This window comes from Mirounga angustirostris, unplaced genomic scaffold (genome assembly GCF_029215605.1).
Source record: "Mirounga angustirostris isolate CCGP_5_RB_7025 unplaced genomic scaffold, mMirAng1.0.hap1 SCAF_4, whole genome shotgun sequence".
In the NCBI taxonomy this organism is placed as follows: domain Eukaryota; kingdom Metazoa; phylum Chordata; class Mammalia; order Carnivora; family Phocidae; genus Mirounga; species Mirounga angustirostris.
Window position 1 is genome coordinate 129430866 of NW_026991712.1, and position 23244 is coordinate 129454109.

General features: G+C 34.3%; 1 protein-coding gene and 1 non-coding gene across 2 annotated transcripts in view; both read left to right on the forward strand.

Moving 5' to 3' along the window:
* Window positions 1-23244, forward strand: part of LRRIQ3 (leucine rich repeats and IQ motif containing 3) — a 192351-nt gene that overhangs the window by 15819 nt on the left and 153288 nt on the right. The window contains exons 2-3 of the mRNA XM_064588976.1: window positions 14373-14621; window positions 17434-17757. Of these exons, the coding sequence (XP_064445046.1) occupies window positions 14373-14621; window positions 17434-17757 (573 nt within the window). The remainder of the gene's footprint in view (window positions 1-14372; window positions 14622-17433; window positions 17758-23244) is intronic.
* LOC123841417 (U6 spliceosomal RNA) lies at window positions 15977-16083 on the forward strand. Its single transcript, XR_006790219.1, has one exon. It is a non-coding gene; the product is annotated as a U6 spliceosomal RNA (small nuclear RNA).

Genomic DNA, 23244 nt, shown 5'->3' on the forward strand with positions numbered 1-23244 from the left:
TTTTTCTTGCCTAATTGCTCTCTGGACTTCTAATACTATGTTGAATAAAAGTGGTGAGAGTGGGCATCCTTGTCTTGTTCCTGATCTTAGAGGAAAAGCTTTAGCTTTTACTGTTGTGTATGATGTTATCTGTGGGTTTGTCATATGTGGCCTTTATTATGTTGTTATTTTCCATCTGTACTCTTTGTTAAAATACTCAGTTTATCATAAATTAATGTTGAATTTTGTCAGGTGCTTTTGCTCTAGCTGTCAAGATGATCATACGATTTTTATCCTTCATTTTGTTAATGTGGTGTATTGAACTGTGGATTTTGATCTATCCTTTATTACCAGGCATAAATCCCACTTCATTATGGTGTATGATCCTTTTAATGCATTGTTGAACTTGATTTGCTTATATCTTGTAGAGGATTTTTGCATCTGTGTTCATCAGGGATACTGGTCTATGACTTTTTTTTTTTGTAGTGTCCTTTTTCTTTTTCTTTTTTTTTTAAAGATTTTATTTATTTATTTGAGAGAGAGAGCACATGAGAAGGGGGGGGTCAGAGGGAGAAGCAGACTCCCTGCTGAGCGGGGAGCCCAATGCAGGACTCGATCCTGGGACTCCAGGATCATGACCTGAGCCGAAGGCAGTCGCTTAACCAACTGAGCCAGCCAGGCACCCTGTAGTATCCTTTTCTAATTTTGGTATCAGGATAATGCTTACCACATAATATGAGTTTGGAAATGTTTTCTCCTCTCCTTTTTTAGAAGAGTATAGGAAGGATTGGTATTAATTGTTTGAATATTTGGTAGAATTCACCTCTGTCACTTTACTTTTAATTTACATATGTCTGTACATTTAAAGTACAATTCCCAGACAACATATAGTTGACATGTTTTTTTGATCCACTCTTTGATCCACGATGTCTTTGTGTTGGTGCTTTGACCATTGATGTTTAAAGCAATTATTTCTATAGTTGGATTAATATCTACTATATGTGTTACTGTTTTCTATTCATTGCTCTTGTTTTTGTTCCAATTTTAGCCTTCAACTCTTTTCTGCCTTTTGTGGTTTAATTGAGCATTGTAAATGATTTTTCATTTTCTATCTTATCTCAGCATATTTATTTTCTTTTTTTTTTTCATTTTTTTATTAGTTGCCCTTTTGAGATTGTAATAACTCAGGTCCACTCTCAAATAACATATACTACTTCACGTGTGGTGTAAATATCTTTTAGGAACAAGATATTTCTAATTCCTCCCTCTTGTTCTTACATCATTGCTGCCATTCATTTTATTTATATGCATATATAAATATACATATATATACACAGATAATCAAATACAGTTTTGCCATTAGTATTTGAGCAAACTGTTACCCATTAGATAAACTAAGAACAGGAAGAATAAAAGCTTTTTATTTTATCTTCACTTGTTTCTTCCCCACTACTCTTCCTTTCTTTATGTAGATCTGAGTTTCTGAACTATATTATTTTCTTTCTAACAAACTACTTTTAACATTTCTTGCAAGGCAGGTCTATTGGCAACAAATTCCCTCAATTTTTGTTTGTCTGAGAGTCTTTATTTTTAATCCACTTTTTAAAAGACAATTTCACAGGGCATAGATTTTTATATTAGTAAGTTATTTTTTCTTGGTAGTAAATATTTCACTCCATCTTCTCCTTGCTTGAATGGTTTCTTAGGAGAAGTTGGATATAATCCTGACTTTTGCTCCTCTGTGGGTAAGGTGTTTCCCCACTGGTGTTTTGTTCTGTTTTGTTGTTTTTTGTTTTTTGCATTAATCCTGTTTGATGTTTTCTGAGCTTCTTGTATCAGAGGGTTGGTGTCTGACATTAATTTGCAGAAATTCTTCCATCATTACTATTTTAAATATTTCTTCTTTTTCTATATCACTTTCATCTCATTTTGGTATTTCTATTACGTATATGTTATACTTTTTGTAGTTGTCTCACAGTTCTGGAATATCCTGTTCAGCTTTTCTCAGTGATTTTTTTTTCTCTTTGATTTTTGGTTTGGAAAGTTTCTATTAACATATTCCCAAGCTCAGAGATGCTTTCCTTAGGCATGTCTAGTCTACTAAAGAGGCCATCAAAGGTATTAATAATTTCTGTTACAGTGGTTTGGATCTCTAACATTTCTTTTGATTCTTTTTAAAAATTTTTATCTTTCTTTTTACACTGTCTTTTCTTGTTTGTTGTCTATTTTTTCCTTCAGAGTCCTTAGCATATTAATCATAGTTGTTTTAAATTCTCAGTCTGATAATTCCAACATCCCTGTAGTATCTGAATCTGGTCTTATGCTTGCTGTATGCTGTCTTTTAGTATGCCGTGTAATTTTTTTTTATTGAAAGCCAGACATCATGTAATGGTGAAAAGAACTCCAGTAAAATAGTGTGTGGTGTGGTGGTAGGTGTGGATAGGTCTCAGTTCCTGTGAGGCTGTGCTTCCTAGGCTGTGAATTTCACAAGGATTTCTTGGCCTTCCTACATCTTAGGTGGGACAAGATGGCCTGAGTGGGCTGGAATTGTGTATTTCCTTTCTCCCAAATGGAAGGCTTGATAGAGATATAGTTGGATATTTCCCTACTTCCCTGTCAGTTAGGCTCTGGTAAAACCTCAGTTGTTTATTGTGTGTTAAATATATTCTCTTGAGGGCAGGCCTTGTTAAGAAGAACAGGGTGGTCTATTGTATTTCAGAATTATTCCTTTTCTCTCTCTCAGATGCCTGAGCAGATTTTTCTCCAGTATTCACTCTGAGGACCTGGTAGGGCTCCTGGATGTTTATCTCACAAAAGGATGAGGACTGGAGTTTCTAAATCTGAGTTGTCAATACTTACCTCTAGTTACTTGTCATAGTTTCCTACCCTGGCACTGGTTTCTGCTGGTGAATTTCTGCTCCAGTAACTTATGGATCTTTGGATCCACTCTGATTTTTGATTCAGTGGTTTTCCTTGTACCCTCACTTTTCTGATGAATCTAAGAAGAGTTGCTCATTTTTCATTTTGTTCATCTTTTTATTTATTAGAATGGTGTGACAACTTCTAAACTCCTTATATGCTGGACCAGAAACCAAAAGTGCCTTAATTTATTTTTTGAAGACTACATTCTATCTTGAGTTGTTAATTGAGCTAGATTTATTTTAGTAACACTTATTTATAGTGCTTGTTATGTGCCAGACAGTATTCTAAAGTCTTTATGCCAACTCATTTAGTCTTCATAGCAATTATATCTGTTTAGTTCTATTGCGATCCTCATTTTATAGGTGATGAAACTGAGGCATATAAGTTGGATACATAACAACTGAGGGTATATAAGTTGCTTGAGGTCACCAAGCTCAGAACAACTTATATTTGTTTCTTTTTTTTTCTAACTACCTTCTAAGCTCAAAAAAATAAGTTCAAAAATCAAACTAACTTCCTTTAACCAGTAGAATGTGGTTGAGGTAAAGCTGTGCCAGTTGGGCTTACCCTTCAGAAGGCCTGACAGGTTCTGCTTTTATACTCTTTTGGCTCTGAGTCAACTGTGGAGAAAATCTTGCTATACTACTACGGCAACACACAAATAGACATATGAGAGAATGACATAGTGAAGGTTGGTGTAGGTGGAGAGAACCTGGGATGGTATGGTGAGAGAGACCCATACATCCTAGCATGCCAGCTGAACCTACCATCAGTGTTCTTGCCAGTGTATCAGAAATGTAAATTAGTCATCTTGGAGGTGTCTGTTTAGAGTAGCCCTACAAGACTGAATCTAGAGTTAATATCACTTGGAAAAGAACTGCCTAGTTGAATCAAGTCAACCTACAGAATCCTGAGAGAAAATAAATGGTAGTTGTTTTAAGCCAATAGATTTTGGGGTGCTTTGTTATTCAGCATAAATAAATGAAAAATATACATTCTTTTTTGTAGGAATTTGGATATTGGTGGTAGAGAATTCAAAGGGAAAGATTTCAAGGAATTAAGAATAGATCTCAATGTAAATGAGAGATACTTTGTAATTTGTACTTATAAGTCTTTTTTCCAGATTTATTGAGATATAATTGACGTATAACATTGTGTAAGTTTAATGTGTACAGTATGATAAATTGATACACATGTATATTGCAAAATGATAATCAGAGTAAGCCTAGTTAACACATCTGTCACCTCATATAATTACTATTTATTTATTATTTTGTTATGAGAATATTTAGGATGTACTACTCTCAACAGCTTTCAAGTACAAAATATACAATATAGTATTGCTAACTGTAGTTACCACGTTGTATGTTATAGCTCTAGAACTTGTTCATCTTATATCTGGAAGTTCGTAATCTTTAACTGATACCTCCCCATTTCCTGTACTCCATTTTGGCCACTCCTGATAACCAACAGTTTACTCTGTTTAAATGAGTTCAACTTCTTTAGATTGCACATTAAGTGAGATCATACAGTATTTGTCTTTCTCTGACTTATTTCACTTACCCTTTAAAATCCATCTATATTATAGAAAATGGCAGGATTTCCTTCTTTCTCGTGGCTGAACATTATTCCATTGTGCATGTATGTATGTACTGTGTAAAATATATCTATAAGTATTACATTTGTTACATTTTTTAACTGTTCATCTGTAAATGGGCACTTAGGTTGTTTCCATACCTTGGCTGTTGTAAATAATGCTGTAATGAACATGGGAAGTGCAGATATCTCTTCAAGATAATTATTTCATTTACTTTGGATATAAACCCAGAAGTGGAATTGCTAGATCATATGGTAGTCCCATTTTTAATTTTTTGAGGAACCTCCATACTATTTTCCATAGGGGCTGTATCAGTTCACATCCTTACCAACAGTGTGCAAGGATTTGTTCCCTCTTCTCCACATCTTCCCCAGTGCTATTTCTTGTCTTTTTGAATAAAGAAATTCTACCAGGTATGGGTAGTATCTCATTATGGTTTTGTTTGCATTTCCCTGATGATTAGTGATGTTGATCACCTTCTTATATATATGTTGGCATTTATATATCTCTTTTGGAAAAAAAAAAGTCTGTTCAAATCCTCTGCCTATTTTAAAATTAGAAGATGATGATAGTGATGATGATGATTATTGCTACTGATTTGTATGAGTTCCGTTTATATTTGAATATCTACTCCTTATTAGATTAATTGCAATATTTTTTCCCATTCCATAGTTTGCCTCTTCATTCTGTTTATTGTTTCTTTTCCGTGCAGAAGCTTCTTAGTGTGATGTAGCCCTACTTGCTGATTTTTGCTTTTGTTGCCTTTGGTGTCATATCCCACAATCATTGCCAAGACCAATGTCAAGGACCTTCTTCCCTATGTTTTCTTCTAGGAGTTTTATGATTCCCAGTTTTATATTTAAGTCTTTTGATTTAATTTTTGAGTTAATTTTGAGATATTTTTATAAGTGGTGTAAGAGGTAAGATTTAATTATTTTTCCAGTGAATATCCAATTTTCTCAACACCATTTATTGAAGATATTGTCCTTTCCCCATTGCGTATTCTTTGTTCCCTTGTCAAATATTAGTTGACCGTATATGGATGGGTTTATTTCTGGGCTCTCTATTCTTTTAAATTGGTCTGTGTGTCTGTTTTTATGCCAGTACCATACTGTTTTGATTACTGTGGATTTGTAATATGTTTTCAAGTCAGGAAGTGTGAGCCCTCCAGCTTCATTTTCTTTTTCAAGATTGTTTTGCCTAGTTGAGTTTCTTGGGTTGTTGTTGGTATTGTCCCATATGCATTTTAGGATTATTTTTCCTATTTCTTTGAAAAATGCATTTGAATTTTAATAAGAATTGCATTGAATCTATAGATAGCTTAGGATAGAATGGACGTTTTTTTTTTTTTTTTTTTTTCAAGATTTTATTTATTTATTTGAGAGAGAGAGAGAATGAGAGACAGAGAGCATGAGAGGGAGGAGGGTCAGAGGGAGAAGCAGGGAGCCCGATGTGGGACTCGATCCTGGGACTCCAGGATCATGACCTGAGCCGAAGGCAATCGCTTAACCAACTGAGCCACGCAGGTGCCCAGAATGGACATTTTAAGAGTATTAACTATTCCTGAACACAGGATCTTTCCATTTGTGTCTTTAATTAATGTCTTCTAGATTTCAGTGTGTAGATCTTTTACCTCCTTGATGATATTTATTCCTAAGTACTTTATTCTTTTTGATGCTATTATAAGATGATTGGTTCCTTTATTTCTTTTTCAGGTACCTCATTGTTAGTATATATAAAATGAAACTGACTTTTGTATGTTTATTTTGTGCCCTCATCTTTACTGAATTTGTTTATTCTAACAATTTTCATGGAGTCTTGAGGATATTCTATATATAATATCATGTTATCTGCAAACAGAAAATTTACTTCTTCCTTTCTGATTTGGATTCCTTTTGTTTCTTTTTCTTAGCTGATCACTCTAGCTAGGATTTCTAGTCTTATGTTGAATAGGAATGGTGAGAGTGGGTACTTTTGCTTTTTTCCTGATCCTAGAGGAAAAGCTTTCAACCTTTCACCTTTGAATATAATGTTAGCTGTTGACTTACCATATATGGCCTTTGTTATGTTGAATTGTAATCCTTTTATACCCTCTTTGTTTAGAGTTTTCATCATGTAAGGATTTGATTTATCAAATGCTTTTTCTGAATCTATTGAGATGATCCTATGATTTTTGTCTTTCATACCATTGATAAGATATATTGCACTGATTGATTTGTGTTGTTGAACCATTCTTGCATCCCAGGGATAAATCCCACTTGATCATGGTATATGATTTTTTTTTAAATGGGGTTGAATTTGATTTGCTAGATTTTGTTCAGAATTTTTGCATGTATATTCATTAGGGATATTGGCTTGTATTTTTCTTTAGTATGCTTATCTGGCTTTGCTATTAGGGTAATTGTCAACGTCTAGTGCGTTGGGGTCCCTGGGTAAGGGTCTACGAAATCACCAGGACACAGGGGATGCAGAGCAAAGGCAGCACTTGCAACTGCATACTGCCGTTTATTTCTCACATAGCTATATACTGGCAGAGATCAGATAAACATAACAATGTATACTTAAAGTATCAAGCCAACATCCGTGAAGTGAAATATACACGAAATTCAATAAGAACAAAATACATCCTGTTTATGCTTGCAGAATAAAGAATTCTCTTAGCCATCCTTCCTTTGGAGACAACATGTTCTTTGTCTTTAGAAAGAACACTTCTGATTAGAAAGACACACTTTAAGCGAGGCAAGAGCCACTTCCTGCTGATCCAGGCATTTAGGACTTGCAACATGAGATAAGGGGAAGAGAACATTTTCTCCTCCTGGCCCAGGCCTGCCTGGCCGTCCTTAACCTCAGTGCAGTCCTCAAATGATCTGGGCCTGCAAGGGGCCTACAAGCCTACACCATCTCAGTTCCTTCTTTTTTCTTTTGTTTTAATAAAAGTGCCCTCCAAAGGATGGCCATAGAATTCTGGGAAGGTTTTAGATAGCAAAAATGCAACAGCATAAAGCATAAGATAACAATCAACAATACAAATCCCATTCCTCCAGCAGTGTGCCCCAAACTCTGAATAATACCTTTTGGATCTAGTCCCTCAAGTTGCTTAAGAAGTAAATTGGCCAACGTAGCGGCATCTGATACAGTAAGCAAGGCACACATAGCCAAAAATAAATTTTCAGGCGTACAAGCCTTCCCCGTTCGCTGCAGGATTTTTTTGCCCTTCCCCACTAAGCTTTTTAATTTGCCCCCAAGTCGGCAAAGCAGTAGCAAATATCTGCCGATGGCGACGTCGTCCTCCCAAATTCAGATGTGCCATGGCCTGTAACGGAAGTTCATCTTGGTCTGGATTCCCCATCCGTCGTCTGGTGGGATACGGTGCCGTTCGAATTGGCCCTCGACCGGATCCATCACGCGGGGAGCCAGGAACAGGTCCGTCCATCCTCTGTGGAGACATAAGCATAACCCTTCCCTCTATAAAGCAATAGCCCCGGTCGCCATTCTGCATCTGCGGTTGGTTTAAACCATATATGTTCATTTAATGGAGGGGGAGCGACCTCTTCCTCTATGAACTGTTTCTCTGCACGGGAGAGGATATCTCCCTGCGGAAGATTCAAGAAATTTAATGCGAACAGAGCTTGTTGCAAAATAGAACGTGCATTTGATTGAGTGAATGCTAAGATATGGTCCTTTTTCCTCCTTTTTAATTTTTTAATTTGCAACTTTAAAGTATTATGTGCACGTTCTACAATAGCTTGCCCTTGAGGATTGTATTCAATGCCTGTTTTATGCATGATACCATATTGTTCACAGAAAGTTTGAAATTTTTTACTGCTATATGCAGGTCCATTATCTGTTTTAATAATAGATGGTAAACCCATCACAGCAAAAGTTTCTAGAAGATGGGTGATAACATGTTGTGTGGTTTCACCACTTTGTGCTATGGCCCATATAAATTGAGAATATGTATCTATTACCACATGTACATACATACAAAGTTCAGAAAACCACATCTGCCACTGCAGATACTCAGGCTCCTTTAAAAGAGCCCGACAGAGGACCCTCCAGTCCTCAGGAGAAAAATTGTTATAATGTCGAGCTAGACCATTAACTAGCTCCTTAACATAATGTGATTGAGGTCCATATAAAGACCTATTCCTTCATAATATGGTGCTTGTGCCACCCCCTGGACTGGGGGAGGCCTGATAACAGGAAAAGCAAAGACAGAATTACCTGCGCCACCCTCATCATCGCTATCCTCTAGCGCATCAAGCTCAGCTAAAGCAGCAGAAAGGAAAGGATTTTTAGAAGAAAGAGCTGGTGCAGACGGCAAAGGCGGAGCAGAGGGCTTCCTAGAGGGTTTCTTAGACTCCTCCGTCATAGCCATAACCTGCTGAAAAACCTTCCATACACGCTCCACCTCGGGATCCGACTTTACTTTCGGTTTTGGTTCTTCATTACCACACTCGCTAGGCTCACGGGATGGTGTAAGCTTAAAGGTATCTTTCTCTACCGCCCTTTTCTCATCCGTATCTAAAGGGAGGTCTTGTATAGAAGGAGCCATCTCCTTATGGAAGTCTTCGACCGTGCGGTCATCCTCCATCACTTTAAGCACTGTGAAAATAATCGACCAAATAGACCAAAACCGCATGGGAATTTTTTCTCCCTGTCTCATTGTCTTCTCGACATAAGTTCCCTCCTCTGGAAACCAAGGATTCCATTCCCGAACCACCTTCAAACACAGCTCAATATCATTAGAAGCAACAGTGATACCATAGACAGCAAGAGAATGTTTCAGCATTCGAACATAAGGAGTAGAAGTTTCTTGTCCCATCACCCTGTACTTAATTAAGTTACTCACCCTTCCTGAACGTCCTTCAGGGTCCCTGTTCAGGCGCCAATTGTCAACGTCTAGTGCGTTGGGGTCCCTGGGTAAGGGTCTACGAAATCACCAGGACACAGGGGATGCAGAGCAAAGGCAGCACTTGCAACTGCATACTGCCGTTTATTTCTCACATAGCTATATACTGGCAGAGATCAGATAAACATAACAATGTATACTTAAAGTATCAAGCCAACATCCGTGAAGTGAAATATACACGAAATTCAATAAGAACAAAATACATCCTGTTTATGCTTGCAGAATAAAGAATTCTCTTAGCCATCCTTCCTTTGGAGACAACATGTTCTTTGTCTTTAGAAAGAACACTTCTGATTAGAAAGACACACTTTAAGCGAGGCAAGAGCCACTTCCTGCTGATGCAGGCATTTAGAACTTGCAACATGAGATAAGGGGAAGAGAACATTTTCTCCTCCTGGCCCAGGCCTGCCTGGCCGTCCTTAACCTCAGTGCAGTCCTCAAATGATCTGGGCCTGCAAGGGGCCTACAAGCCTACACCATCTCAGGTAATGATGGCCTTGTAAAATAATATGGAAGTGTTTTCTCCTGTTCAACTTTTTGGAAGAGTTTGAGAAGGACTGGCATTCATTCTTCTTTAAATGTTTGATAGAATCTGCCAATTAAGCTCTCTGTGGCTGATCTGTTCTTTGTCAGGAGGTTTTTAATTATTGATTCATTCTCCTTACTAGTAATTCGTCTGTTCAGATGTTCTTTTTCTTCATGAATAAGTCTTAGTAGACTGTATGTTTCTAGGAATTTATCCGTTTCTCCTAGGTTGTTCAATTTGTTGGTGTATCATTTTTCCTAGTATTCTCATGATTCTTTGTATTTATTTGATATCAGTTACAATGTCTTCTCTTTTATTTCTAACTTTATTTATTTGGGTCCTCTCAAGTTTTTTTTGGTGGTCGTTGTTAAATCTAGCTAAAGGTGGCCAATTTTGTTTATTCTTTCAAAACCCAACCCTTAGTTTTGTTGATCTTTTCTTGTTTTCTTTTATTTCATTTATTTTTACTCTGATCTTTTTTATTTCTTTCCTTCTGCTAACTTGGGTATAGTTTGTTGTTTTTTCTCTAGTTCCTAGAGGTAAGAAGTTAGCTTTCTTGAGATTTTTTTAAATGGATGCATTGATCACATAAAATTTCTGGTTGTAATTGCTTTTGCTGCATTCTGTAAGTGTTGGTATGTTGTGTTTCTATTATCAATTGTTTCCAGTTTTTTTTTTTTTAATTTCACTTTGATTTCTTCTTTGACCCGTTGATTATTCAGGAATAGAAATCTTAATTTTTTTATTCCTCTAAATTTACTGTTTCTCTGAGGAAAGTAAAAAGTAGCCATATTTATTGAAACATGATTCAGTTCTAGGTCTCATGCTAAATGATGAAAACTGCAGAACAAGTGCCCTCACCTCAGGGTGTATGTAATTTAATTGGAAAGACAACAATTAAATTATATAACATATAAACATATAATTTCTAAATTGGCCATGTAGGCATGGTACAGGAATGTAAATGACTAAGAGTTAATTAGACAATGATTTGCTGAAGAGGGTTACACCAAGAGAGAAATAAATATAACATCCTTAATAGCAGAGTTCAGCATAGCAAAGTTCAGCATATTTCATTAACTAAGAATCCATTATTGTTAACTGTTTAGAATTCTAATTATTGAATTAAAAAGTTAATATTTCAGCAATTATATTTTACTTCATCACATAGTTAATTTTATTGTTTTCATGGAGTTCACATTTAAACATAAAATAATTAGGCAACCTAGATATTTTTAAAATTTTGAAGCCATGAAATTTTAGTTCCCTAATCATTTTGGTATTTAATATTGCAGATTTTTTATATGTCTGTAATTGGCATCTTTTTAAATAAAACTAGGAAGTAGTTGTCCAAAATGAATAAAAAGATATTCACTTAAGTACTATCATGAAGATTATCTCCAATTTGGATTTGTGTGACATAATAATTCTCTTCTTCCTCAGACTATAAGTCTTTTTTTTTTTTAAGATTTTATTTATTTATTTGACAGAGAGAATGAGATAGAGTGAGCATGAAAGGGAAGAGGGTCAGAGGGAGAAGCAGACTCCCCGCTGAGCAGGGAGCCTGACGCGGGACTCGATCCCAGGACTCTGGGATCATGACCCGAGCCGAAGGCAGTCGCTCAACCAACTGAGCCACCCAGGCGCCCCCTCAGACTATAAGTCTTATCTGCAAGAAAAAGTTTTCAAGTGAGGCAGTAATACTAATCACACTCACTCACTCACTAGGTATTATTAAAAAATTATTTGGAGCATATTTAAGCATTTTGAGGAAGAGGGCAATGTTATCTTATGTATCAGTATCAGTTAACTTCACAAAACAGTCTGTGAACTTCACAGAGTAACAAGATTGATTAATTAATAGCTAAAGTTAGAATGCTTAAATAATTGCAGAACCTTTCATTATAATCAGATTATCTATTATGTCTGAGATCAATGAAGGAAATAGAAAAAAATTCTACTTTTGAATAATACCAGTGGTAGATTATTGACATCATGTGTGACATTCAAGTGACATATGAATCATATTAATACAAAAGAGTTTAAAATAAAAATCTTTCATTGCTTGTGATAAGTTTATAGACAGTAATTATAGTTAGTAACACTATTTAGAATCCGTGAAAATAAATGCTAGGAAGATTATATCTTCTACAAAGAAATAAAGAAATATCAAAATAAACTATTAGAGATGGAATAATCTGTGTGAACAATGAATGCTTGAAAAAATAGTTTATCCATCTATATGTCACTGTCTATACACACACACACACACACACACGTACCAGTGCATTGACAGAAGATGTAAAGTCAGCTTCAGCTTTATGTGAGGAAATGGGATCTCTCCGCTGTTCCATGTTGATGTGTTTTGTTTGTCTAGAGATTTTGCTATGAGCTATGATCTAAAACACTTTAACTTTAGTTAGTAATAATGTATTAGTTAATAATAATTAGTTAATAATGTATTAAGATTGGATCATTAATTAAACAAATATACAACACTAATGCAAGATTTTAATGGGGGAACTGACAATGAGGATGTATATGGGATCTCTGTGTACTTTCAGTTTTTCATTTCTTTATTCATTCCTCCATCAGTAGACACTTAGGCTGCTTACATGTCTTGGCTATTGTAAATGTTGATCTAAATAGCTCTAAAAAATAAAGTCTAGGAGCACCTGGGTGGGTCAGTCATTAAGCGTCTTGAAACATCCTGATTTATGCCTGAGATATGGGCTTTCATAAACCCTGTTATAAACCAGAGTTTGCCTGTATTAGGCCAAAATGGAAAAAATAGGTTTCTCAAAGGAGAGCCTGAGGAAAGGCTTAAGGTCTTTTCTAAATAGGAAGTCCAAATGATGGGATACATTTTATACATTGCTTTTCATTTCAGGACCTATAGAGCTTGGTAAGTTTGTAAAGATTCATTCACATCTGTTTATTTCACATGAGGGTCTTTATGTTTGGGAGACTGTTTTACTTATAGTTTAGACTAGTTTTTCTCAAGATGACCATGACTTACCCAGGTGCATGCTCAATTACATATTCCTTGGCCCTCAGCCCAGAGACTCTGATAATGTAGATATGATATGGGACCTAGGAATCTGCTTTCTGTTTAATTCCTTAGATGGTACTTAAGAGTTTGAGGATTACAGTTCTAGGCCTTGGGTAGGATATAAAAAGTAGCTAATCTCTTGAAAGAGTGTAAGGGTTTATCTGGATTTCCACATTTATTTTTACTTGGATTATGCTGACCTAGTTTACTTCCACATGGGAGAGATTCTTCCAATAGGGAAGATAGTTAATCTTACTAAATGCTTTCAGATAGGCCACTTGAGTTCAGATATTCTCTTCTAAACTATCACTGGGTGACTGTGTTTTGTGAAAGCTAAAAGTACCTACAGTAAGGGAGATTTCAAATATATGAGAAATACTATGTAAAATTATATTAAAGAGCTTGATCCAGAAATTTTACATAAAATTAAATTAATCAAATTTTAAAACTGTTAGAATTCCAGATCTTAATTACCTAGTTGCATTGAACATAGAAATAAATAATGTGATTGCAAATTGTCTTTTTAAGAAATTTGTAACAGTTGAAATCCGGTATTGTGCCTTAATTTCATTTCGCTACATTTTTCAGCCTCTTACACAAATGTTAGCACTATTCTGACTTGGAAGTTTATCATTCAGTGCATTTCTTTATTTAGCAGAATGTTTTAACCAGAATTATTATACAAGGTATAAAAAGTGTAATTTTCTTTGTTTTAGTTTTCTTGCCTAGATGTTTTTCTTTTAACTGTTTCACCAAATTCCATGTTCTCTAAGTACCCTAGGAAAAAGGAAATTTTTTTTTTCCTTTTACTGATTAGTTGATTGGCAAGGGCAATGATAACATTTTTGATTTGTAGTTATATAAATTTCATACTTTCAAAATGCTTTGAATTAGAAGGTTTTATGGGAATTAATTTTTTTGAATTTTTTTTATTTGAGTATAGTTGATATATGATGTTACATTAGTTTCAGGTATACAACTTAGTGATTTAACAGTTTTATACATTATGCTATGTTCACCACATATGTAGTTACTCTGTACCATTACATCACTATTACAATATCATTGACTGTATTCCTTATGCTGTGTCTTTTATACTGTGACTTACTCATTCCATAACTGGAGGCCTGTATCTCCTTCTCCCCTTCACCTACTTTGCCCAACCCCCTATTGTCTGGCAACTATCAGTTTATTCTCTGATTTATAGGTCTTAATTCTGCTTTTTTTGTTGCTTTATTCTTTTTTAGATTTCACTTACAAATTAGATCGTTTAACTTTTTTACCCATTGTATTCTCACTGGCTATAGCAGATTTTTTGTTTGTTTTCAGATTTATTTTTGGAAGTTGAAAAAACCTTTTCTAAGCTATTTCCCCTTTTTTCTAGATGTTTCATGGAACAATAACAGAAGAGCTCACCAATCATGAAGAATGGAGTCACTATAATGAAAACATGATAGAAGATCAAAAAGATTTTGTTTTTGTGAAGTTCAGTGGCCTTCATTTAAAATCTATGGAAAATTTGCAATCCTGTATCTCTCTTAGAGTATGCATCTTCTCAAACAATTTTATTACAGATATTCGTCCACTTCAGAGTTGTATAAAATTAGTCAAACTTGATCTCCATGGAAATCAGGTAAGCAATAGACATTTTAGATATTTGCATATAAATGAAATTAATATTTAAAAACACTTATGCTATGTATCCCAATATACCTCCCAATTTTTATATAAAATATAAACAAAAATTTAAAAATAAATAGAATATATATAAATACAAAATTTAAAATTAAAGGGGTGCCTGGCTGGCTCAGTCGGTGGAGCAAGTGATTCTTGATCTTTGGATCATGAGTTTGATCCCCACATTGGATGTGAAGATTACTTTAAAAATTTTTAAATTTAAACAAAATTTTGAGTTAGAAATATGTAAAAACTGTGTGATTTGGTATATTTTACTTCTTAAATTAATGGTGTGGATTAAAAATGCTCTGGACTTTTAAATTTTTTAATGACATAATTGACATACAACATATTAAATTCATCTGTACAACATGATTGTGTATATACATATATATATATAGCACATTTTCTTTATTCATTCCTCCATCGGTAGACACTTAGGCTGCTTACATGTCTTAGCTATTGTAAATTATGCTAGAATGAATATGAGGGGTACATATATCTTTTTGAGTCAGTGTTTTCCTTGTCTTCAAATAAATACTGAGAAGTAGAATTGTTGGATCATATGGTAGTTTTATTTTTATTTTTCTGAGGAACCTCCATACTGTTTTCCACAGTGATTGTACCAATTTACATTCCCATTAACAGTGCATAGGGTTCCCTTTCCTCCACATCCTTGCAAACACTTGTTATTTCCTGTCCTTTGGACAATGGCCATTCTAGCAGGTGTGACGTGATATCTCATTGTGGTTTTGATTTGTATTTCCCTGTTTGTTTTGATTATTGATAGTGAGCATCTCTTCATGTACCATGTTGGCCATCTGGATGTTTTCTTTAGGAAATGTCTATTCAGATTCACTGCCCATTTTTAATTGGATTTTATTTTGGTATTGGGTTGTATGAGTTCTTTATATGTTTTGGGTATTATCCCCTTATTACATATATGATTTGCAAATATTTTCTTTCATTCAGTAGCTTGCCTTTTCATTTTTTTTTTTTTTTTTATGATTTCCTTTGCTGTGCAGAAGCTTCTTAGTTTGATGTATTTTTACCTGATGTATTTTTGCTTTTGTGTCCTTTGCTTTTTGTGTCAAAACCAAAAATCACCACCAAGGCTATTGTGAAGGAGTGTATTGCCTATGTTTTCTTTTAGGAGTTTTATAGTTTCAGGTCTTAGGTTTTAGACTTTAATCCATTTTGAGCTAATTTTTGTGTATGGTGTAAGATAGAGGTCCAGTTTTACGACTTTTTTTTTTTTTTACATGTTGCTGTCCAGTTTTCCCAACACCATTTATTGAAGAGACTGCCCTTGTGCTTGCTTTGGCAGCATATATACTAAATATGGAATGATACAGAGAAGATTAGCATGGTTCCTGTGCAAGGATGATATGCAAATTTGTGAAGACACTGCCTTTTCCCCATTGTATATTCTTTTTTTCCCCCCCATTGTATATTCTTGACGCCATCATAAATCAACTGACCATCTATACATGGGTTTATTTCCGGTCTCTGAGTTCTGTTACATTGATCTTTGTGTCTGTTTTTATGCCAATACCATACTGTTTTGATTACTATAGGTTTGTAATATAGTTTAAAAACCAGGGTGCATGATGCCTCCAGCTTTATTCTCTTTCAGGATTGCTTTGGCTATTTGGGATCTTCTGTGTTTCCATATACATTTTGGGATTCTTTTTTCTATTTCTGTGAAAAATGCCTTTGGAATTTAGAAGGGATTACACTGAATATGTAGATTGTTTTGGGTAATATCATTTTAACATTTATTCTCTCAATCCAGAGCATGGAATATCTTTCCATTTATTTGTCTGTTCCTCTTTCTTTTATCCATGTCTCATAGTTTTCAGTGTGCAGATCTTTCACCTCCTTGGTTAAATTCATTCTAGGTATTTTCTCTTTTTGCTGCAATTTTAAATGGGATTGTGTTCTTAATTTCTCTTATAGCTTATTATTAGTGTATAGAAATGCAGCATATATTTGTATATTGATTTTGTATCCCGCAACTTTACTAACTGATTTATTAGTTGTAAGAATTTTTTGGTGAAGTCTTTAGGATTTTCTGTATACAATATGTCATCTGCAAATGCTGACAGTTTTGTTACTTCCTTTCTGATTTGCATTCCTTTGTTTCTTTTCCTTGATTAATTACTCTGGCTGGAACTTTTAATATTGTGTTGAACAAAAGTGGAAAGAGTGGACATCTTTGCCTTGTTCCTGATCTTAGAGGAAAAGCTTTCAATTTTCATCACTGAATATGATGTTAGCTGTGGGCTTGTGATATATGGCCTTTATTATGTTGAGGTACATTCCTTCTGTACCTACTTGTTGAGAGTTTTTATCATGAGTAAATGTTGAATTTTGTCAAATTCCTTTTCTCTGTCTATTGAGATGATCATATGACTTTTATCCTTCATTTTTGTTAATGTGGTGTATCACATTGATATGGCTCCTTAATTCTTTATGTTTAGAAAATTTTAGAATTGGCCTACTACAAAGGAATTTTTATTGAACAAAGTATATATGTCTATTCATTTAATTATACTAACAATGATAACATAATCTAGATGAACAGTGTATTATGTTTTTACTCCAGTCACTATTGGATAATTAGAGATTCTTTTTTGGCTTATTAATGAGAAATTTGCCATTTTGGAAAATACTGAATTTTAGAAGATGTTGAATGTTTTTCCACTTTCCATGTAACTTATAGAAAATTAATATTTGTATTTAAGATGTTATTAATAATATTTCAGATAAAGAGTCTACCGGATACCAAATTTTGGAGTGGATTGAAGAAACTAAAACTCCTCTATCTTCATGACAATGGGTTTGCAAAATTAAAGAATATATGTATGTTATCTGCCTGTCCAAGTCTCATTGCCCTCACTATGTTCGATTGTCCAGTGAGCCTTAAAAAAGGATATAGACATGTTCTCGTCAACAGTATATGGCCTCTCAAAGCACTGGATCATCATGTGATTTCTGATGAAGAAATAATTCAGAACTGGCATCTTCCTGAAAGATTCAAAGCATATAGCCACCGACTTTTCTTTAATTTCTGCCCTGCTTTGAAAAAGGTAATTGGATTCATTAGAGTTTCATTTCAGATAAATCTAAGTTATATGAACTAATATATACTGTATCATTTATCTAAAATTTCATAAACTAGTGAACACATTAGTAATATCTTATATCTGAGAATTTATAGAAGCTTATATGCCTACTGCATAAAAAATGCTGAGCATAAAAATATCAAATTGTGGAGAAACAAATATATTTTTTGATTTCTATGATGTCTTAATAGCTTTGAGGATGTATAGCTTATATACTGTAAAATTCATTCATTTTATATATGTGATTTAATGATTTTAGTAAATTAATGGTGCTGTATAACCATCTCCACATTCCAGTGTTAGAAATTTTCACCATTCCAAAAGTTTCCCTCTTTCCCATTTGTAGTTAATCTTGACTCCCAACCTCAGTCTTAGGTACCATTGGTCTGGTTTCCGTTTCTATACATTTGCTTTTCTAAACATTTTATATGAATCAAGTCATACAATACACAGTCTTATGCAGCTGCCTTCATTCACTTAGTGTGATGTGTTTGAGGCTCATTTATGTTGTAGCATTTATCAGTAGTTAGTTATTTTGATTGCTGAGTAATTTTCCATTATATGAATATACTACATTTTTTTTTATTCATTCGCTTATTATCAGTTTTTGCTATTATGAATAATGCTGTTATGAACAGCTACTTCTTACATGTTTTTGTGTAGACATGTTTTCATTTTTCTTGGGTAGATTCTTAGGAGTGCAATTGTGGGTATGTATGGTAAGTTTATGCTTAATTTTGTAAAAAACTAAATTGCTTTCTAAACAGTAGAAACCAAAAATGCATGAGGGTTTTAGTTTCTGTATGTCCTTTCAAACAATTAGTATTTTTTTGTATTTTACACTATAGACATTCTAGTAGGTATAAAGTATTTTATTTTGGTTTTAATTTTTATTTCCCTAATGAGTAATGGTGATAAGCATTTTTCATCTGCTTATCAATTATACATATATATTTGTCAAATGTCTGTACAAATTTTTTGCTCATTTTGAAAGTGGGTTGTTTGTCTTATTATTGTGTTGTAAGAGTAGCTATATGGATATAAATCCTTTATCAGATATATGCATTGCAGATATTTTTTTCTCAGCCTCTAGCTCATCTTTTCATTTTCTTGATGTTCTCTTTTAGAGCAGAAAAATTTTGAGTTTTAAGACATCCAGGTTATAAATTTTTTCTTTTATGGATCATGCTTTTGGTGTTGTATCTAAGAAATCTGCCTAATGTCACATAATTTTTTTTATGTTTTTTCCTAGAAGTTTCATAATTTTGCTGAAATTTAGACTGTGTTTCATTTTGAATGAATTTTTATGTGTGGTGTGAAGTAAGGGTCTAATTTCATTTTTTTTTTTGCCTGTAGATATTCAATTACACCAGCCCCATTTGTTGAAAAGATTATTCTTTCCCAGGTGAATTGTCTAGATATCTTTGTCAGAAACCAATTGGCCATAAAATGTAAGGTTAATTTCTGGATTCTCAATTATATTCCAATGGTCTATATATTTTATCCTTATGCCAGTAGCACCCAGTCTGATTATTGTAGGTGCTTTGTAGTTAAGTTTTGAAATAGGGAAGTGTGAGTCCTCCAACTTTGCTCTTTTTTTCAATATTGCTTTGGCTATTCAGGGTCCCTTGCATTTACAAATGAATTTTAGGATCAGCTTGTCGATTTCTGCAATGATTCCTGCTGGGTTAGTGATAAAGATTCCATTGAATTTATAAATCAATTTGTGGAGATTGCCATCTTTACAATAGTGAGTATTCTCAATCTTGAATGTGAACTGTCTCTCAATTTATTTAGATATTCTTTAATTCTTTCAACATTGTTTTATAGTTTTCATTGTGCGAGTTTTGCAGTTATTTTGTTAAAATTTAATGCCATCCAGATCAAAATTCCAATGACATTTTTCAAAGTGCTGGAACAAACAATCCTAAAATTTGTATGGAATCAGAAGAGACCCCAGATTGCCAAGGAAATGTTGAAAAAGAAAAACAAAGCTGGGGGCATCACGTTGCCTGATTTCAAGTTTTTTACAAAGTAGTGATCACCAAGACAGCATGGTACTGGCACAAAAACAGACATATAGACCAATGGAACAGAATAGAGAGCCCAGATATGGACACTCAAGTCTATGGTCAAATAATCATCGACAACGCAGGAAAAAATATGCAATGGAAAAAAAAACAGTCTCTTCAATAAATTATGCTGGGAAAATTGGACAGCTATATGCAGAAGAATGAAACTTGACCATTCTCTAACACCATACACAAAGATAAACTCAAAATGGATGAAAGACCTCAATGTGAGACAGGAATCCATCAAAATCCTAGAGGAGAACATAGGCAGTAACCTCTTTGACATCGGCCACAGCAACTTCTTTCAAGATTCATCTCCAAGGCTAGTGAAACAAAAGCAAAAATGAACTTTTGGGACTTTATCAAGATAAAAAGCTTCTGCACAGCAAAGGAAACAGTCAACAAAACAAAGAGGCAACCCACAAAATGGGAGAAGATTTTTGCAAATGACACTACAAAGGGCTGATATCCAAGATCTATAAAGAACTTCTCAAACTCAACACCCAAAAAACAAATAATCAAGTCAAAAAATGGACAGAAGACATGAACAGACACTTGTCCAGAGAAGACATACAAATAGCTAACAGACACATGAAAAAATGTTCATCATCATTAGCCATCAGGGAAATCCAAATCAAAACCACATTGAGATACCACCTTACACCAGTTAGAATGGCAAAAATTGACAGGGCAAGACAACAAATGTTGGAGAGGTTGTGGAGAAAGGGGAACCCTCTTACACTGTTGGTGGGAATGCAAGTTGGTACAGCCACTTTGGAAAACAGTGTGGAGGTGCCTCAAAAAATTAAAAATAGAGCTACTCTGTGACCCAGCAATTGCACTCCTGGGTATTTACCCCAAAGACACAGATGTAGCGGAAAGAAGGGCCATATACACCCTAATGTTCATAGCAGCAATGTCCGCAATAGCCAAACTGTGGAAAGAGCTGAGATGCCCTTCAACAGATGAATGAATAAAGAAGATGTGGTCCATATATATAATGGAATATTACTCAGCCATCAGAAAGGATGAATACCCAACTTTCACATCAACATGGATTGGACTGGAGGAGATTATGCTAAGTGAAAGAAGTCAAGCAGAGAAAGTCAATTATCATATGGTTTCACTTATTTGTGGAACATAAGGAATAGCATGGAGGACATTAGGAGAAGGAAGGGAAAAATGAAGGGGGGGAAATCGGAGGGAGAGATGAACCATGAGAGACTATGGACTCTGAGAAACAAACTGAGGGTTTTAGAAGGGAGGGGGGTGGGGTATGGGTTAGCCCGGTGATGGGTATTAAGGAGGGCATGTACTGCATGGAGCACTGGGTGTTACACGAAAACAATGAATCATGGATCACTACATCGAAAACTAATGATGTGGGTGCCTGGGTGGCTCAGATGGTTAAACGTCTGCCTTCAGGTCATGATCCCAGTGTCCTGGGATCGAGTCCCACATTGGGCTCCCTGCTCAGCGGGAAGCCTGCTTCTTCCTCCCCCTGCTTGTGCTCTCTCTCTGTCAAATAAATAAATAAAATCTTAAAAAAAAAAACCTAACTAATGATGTATGGTGACTAACATAACATAATAAAATAAAATAAATTTATTTCTATGTATTTTATTTGCTTTGATATTGTGAATGGAATTATTTTCTTAAATTCATTTTTGGATTGTTTGTTACTAATATATAGAAATACAATTGATATTTTAATTTAATCTTATATTCTTCCACCTTGCTATTTTCATTTTTTAGTTCTTGAAGATTTTGTTGATTAAAAATACTTGTTTTTTTAATAGATCATGGATCTCTAATTTTTTTCAGGTTTTCCATATTTGAGTTAGTCCATTGGGAAGTAGTTTTTTTTTTTTTTTCAATGCCTTAAAGGACAATTTGGAATATTAGTGGAAGTGGATAAAAATATTAAATTCTTAATTTGGTGACATGACATGTTGAAATCATCATTATATCCTGATTTTTTTAACATGCTGAAAGAAGTGATTGAGAAACGATATCTAGTTGTAGGTTACAAAATACTTAAATGGATAGATAAAAATTTTTAAAAAAATGCTCATGACATGAGTATTAGGGCAGATAAATTATGTAAAATTTAAAAGAGATGGGCTCTGCAGGTGTTAGAAAAGTACAAGTACATAGGAAATAAAAGGTATGTTGCAGAACATATGTTCTAAGTATATCTAAATGTATCTATCTATGCATTGACAATTGATGAAGAATGGAAAATCAGTTGAATAGTGATTACATTTGAAAGTATATCTAAACAATGAACAGTGATTATGCATGGAGATTAGAAAGTTAGAAAACTTTATAACTGCATACAATTATTTATAAAAAGTGAGTATATTAATGATTTTGAAATAATACTAAAAAATTCTAGAGAAATAGAAAATGAGGCAGTATTTAATTCTGGGTATCTTAACCTGGGCCCTAAAAGAAGAATTTCATTTATGTATTCTAGTTGGGTATTATGGTATAATCAAATGTAGGAACATACTTCACTTTATTTTTTTAACATAACTTTTTTTAAGGACAATCAAAATGACTGATGTTCATTTAAGCAATGAATAGCAAGTTAGCGGGGCTATGAAAAGAACCTTGGAGTTTAGACATCTTAATGAATGCAATGAAGATCTATTGTAGTTATTTGAGGAGGAAAATAGAGTGGTTCTACCATAGTTGGTGCTCTATGAAAAAAATTGACAAAGTTTTTTAAAGGAATTTAATCCAGTGTTTTGCGAGGAGATTAATGGGGGTTAGGAGACAGATGAGAGCAGAAAGATCAATTACTGTAGGGCAGAAATGGTGTGATTAGAGTTGATACAGGCAGACAATAGTGGCAAAGAAGAAAGAAGACAGAGTTTAGAGGACAGACACTCAGTAAGAGTCATTGTGATAGGCATTTTATATATTTTATTCCTTCATTCCTTTACCAAATATGTATTGATCACCTAATATGTGAACGAGATTATTCTGGACTCAGTGGTAAATGATACCAACAAAGGTTCTGCTCTCATAAAGTTCAGTGGGAAGGCACAGGAAATAAACATGTAAGCAGAAAAAAACAAACCAAACCAAACCAGCATAGAATGTCAGATCGTGTTAATTTCTAAATAAAAGAAAATAAAGTAGTAACATGGGACAAAAGGGATGAAGGCTTGGGCTAGATAGGGAAGGACTTTCTGAAGAATATTTATTCTTCATCATATTCTTTGGTGTGGAAAGATATTATTTCACAGAAAAAAATGAAATATAGTAAAGTTTAAGATTATACCCAGTATCAGACATATAGTCAGTCATGAAGCTGGGATTTCAAGTCTGTGTTGGTTTCACAGTCCTACAATCAACATTGTATATCAAA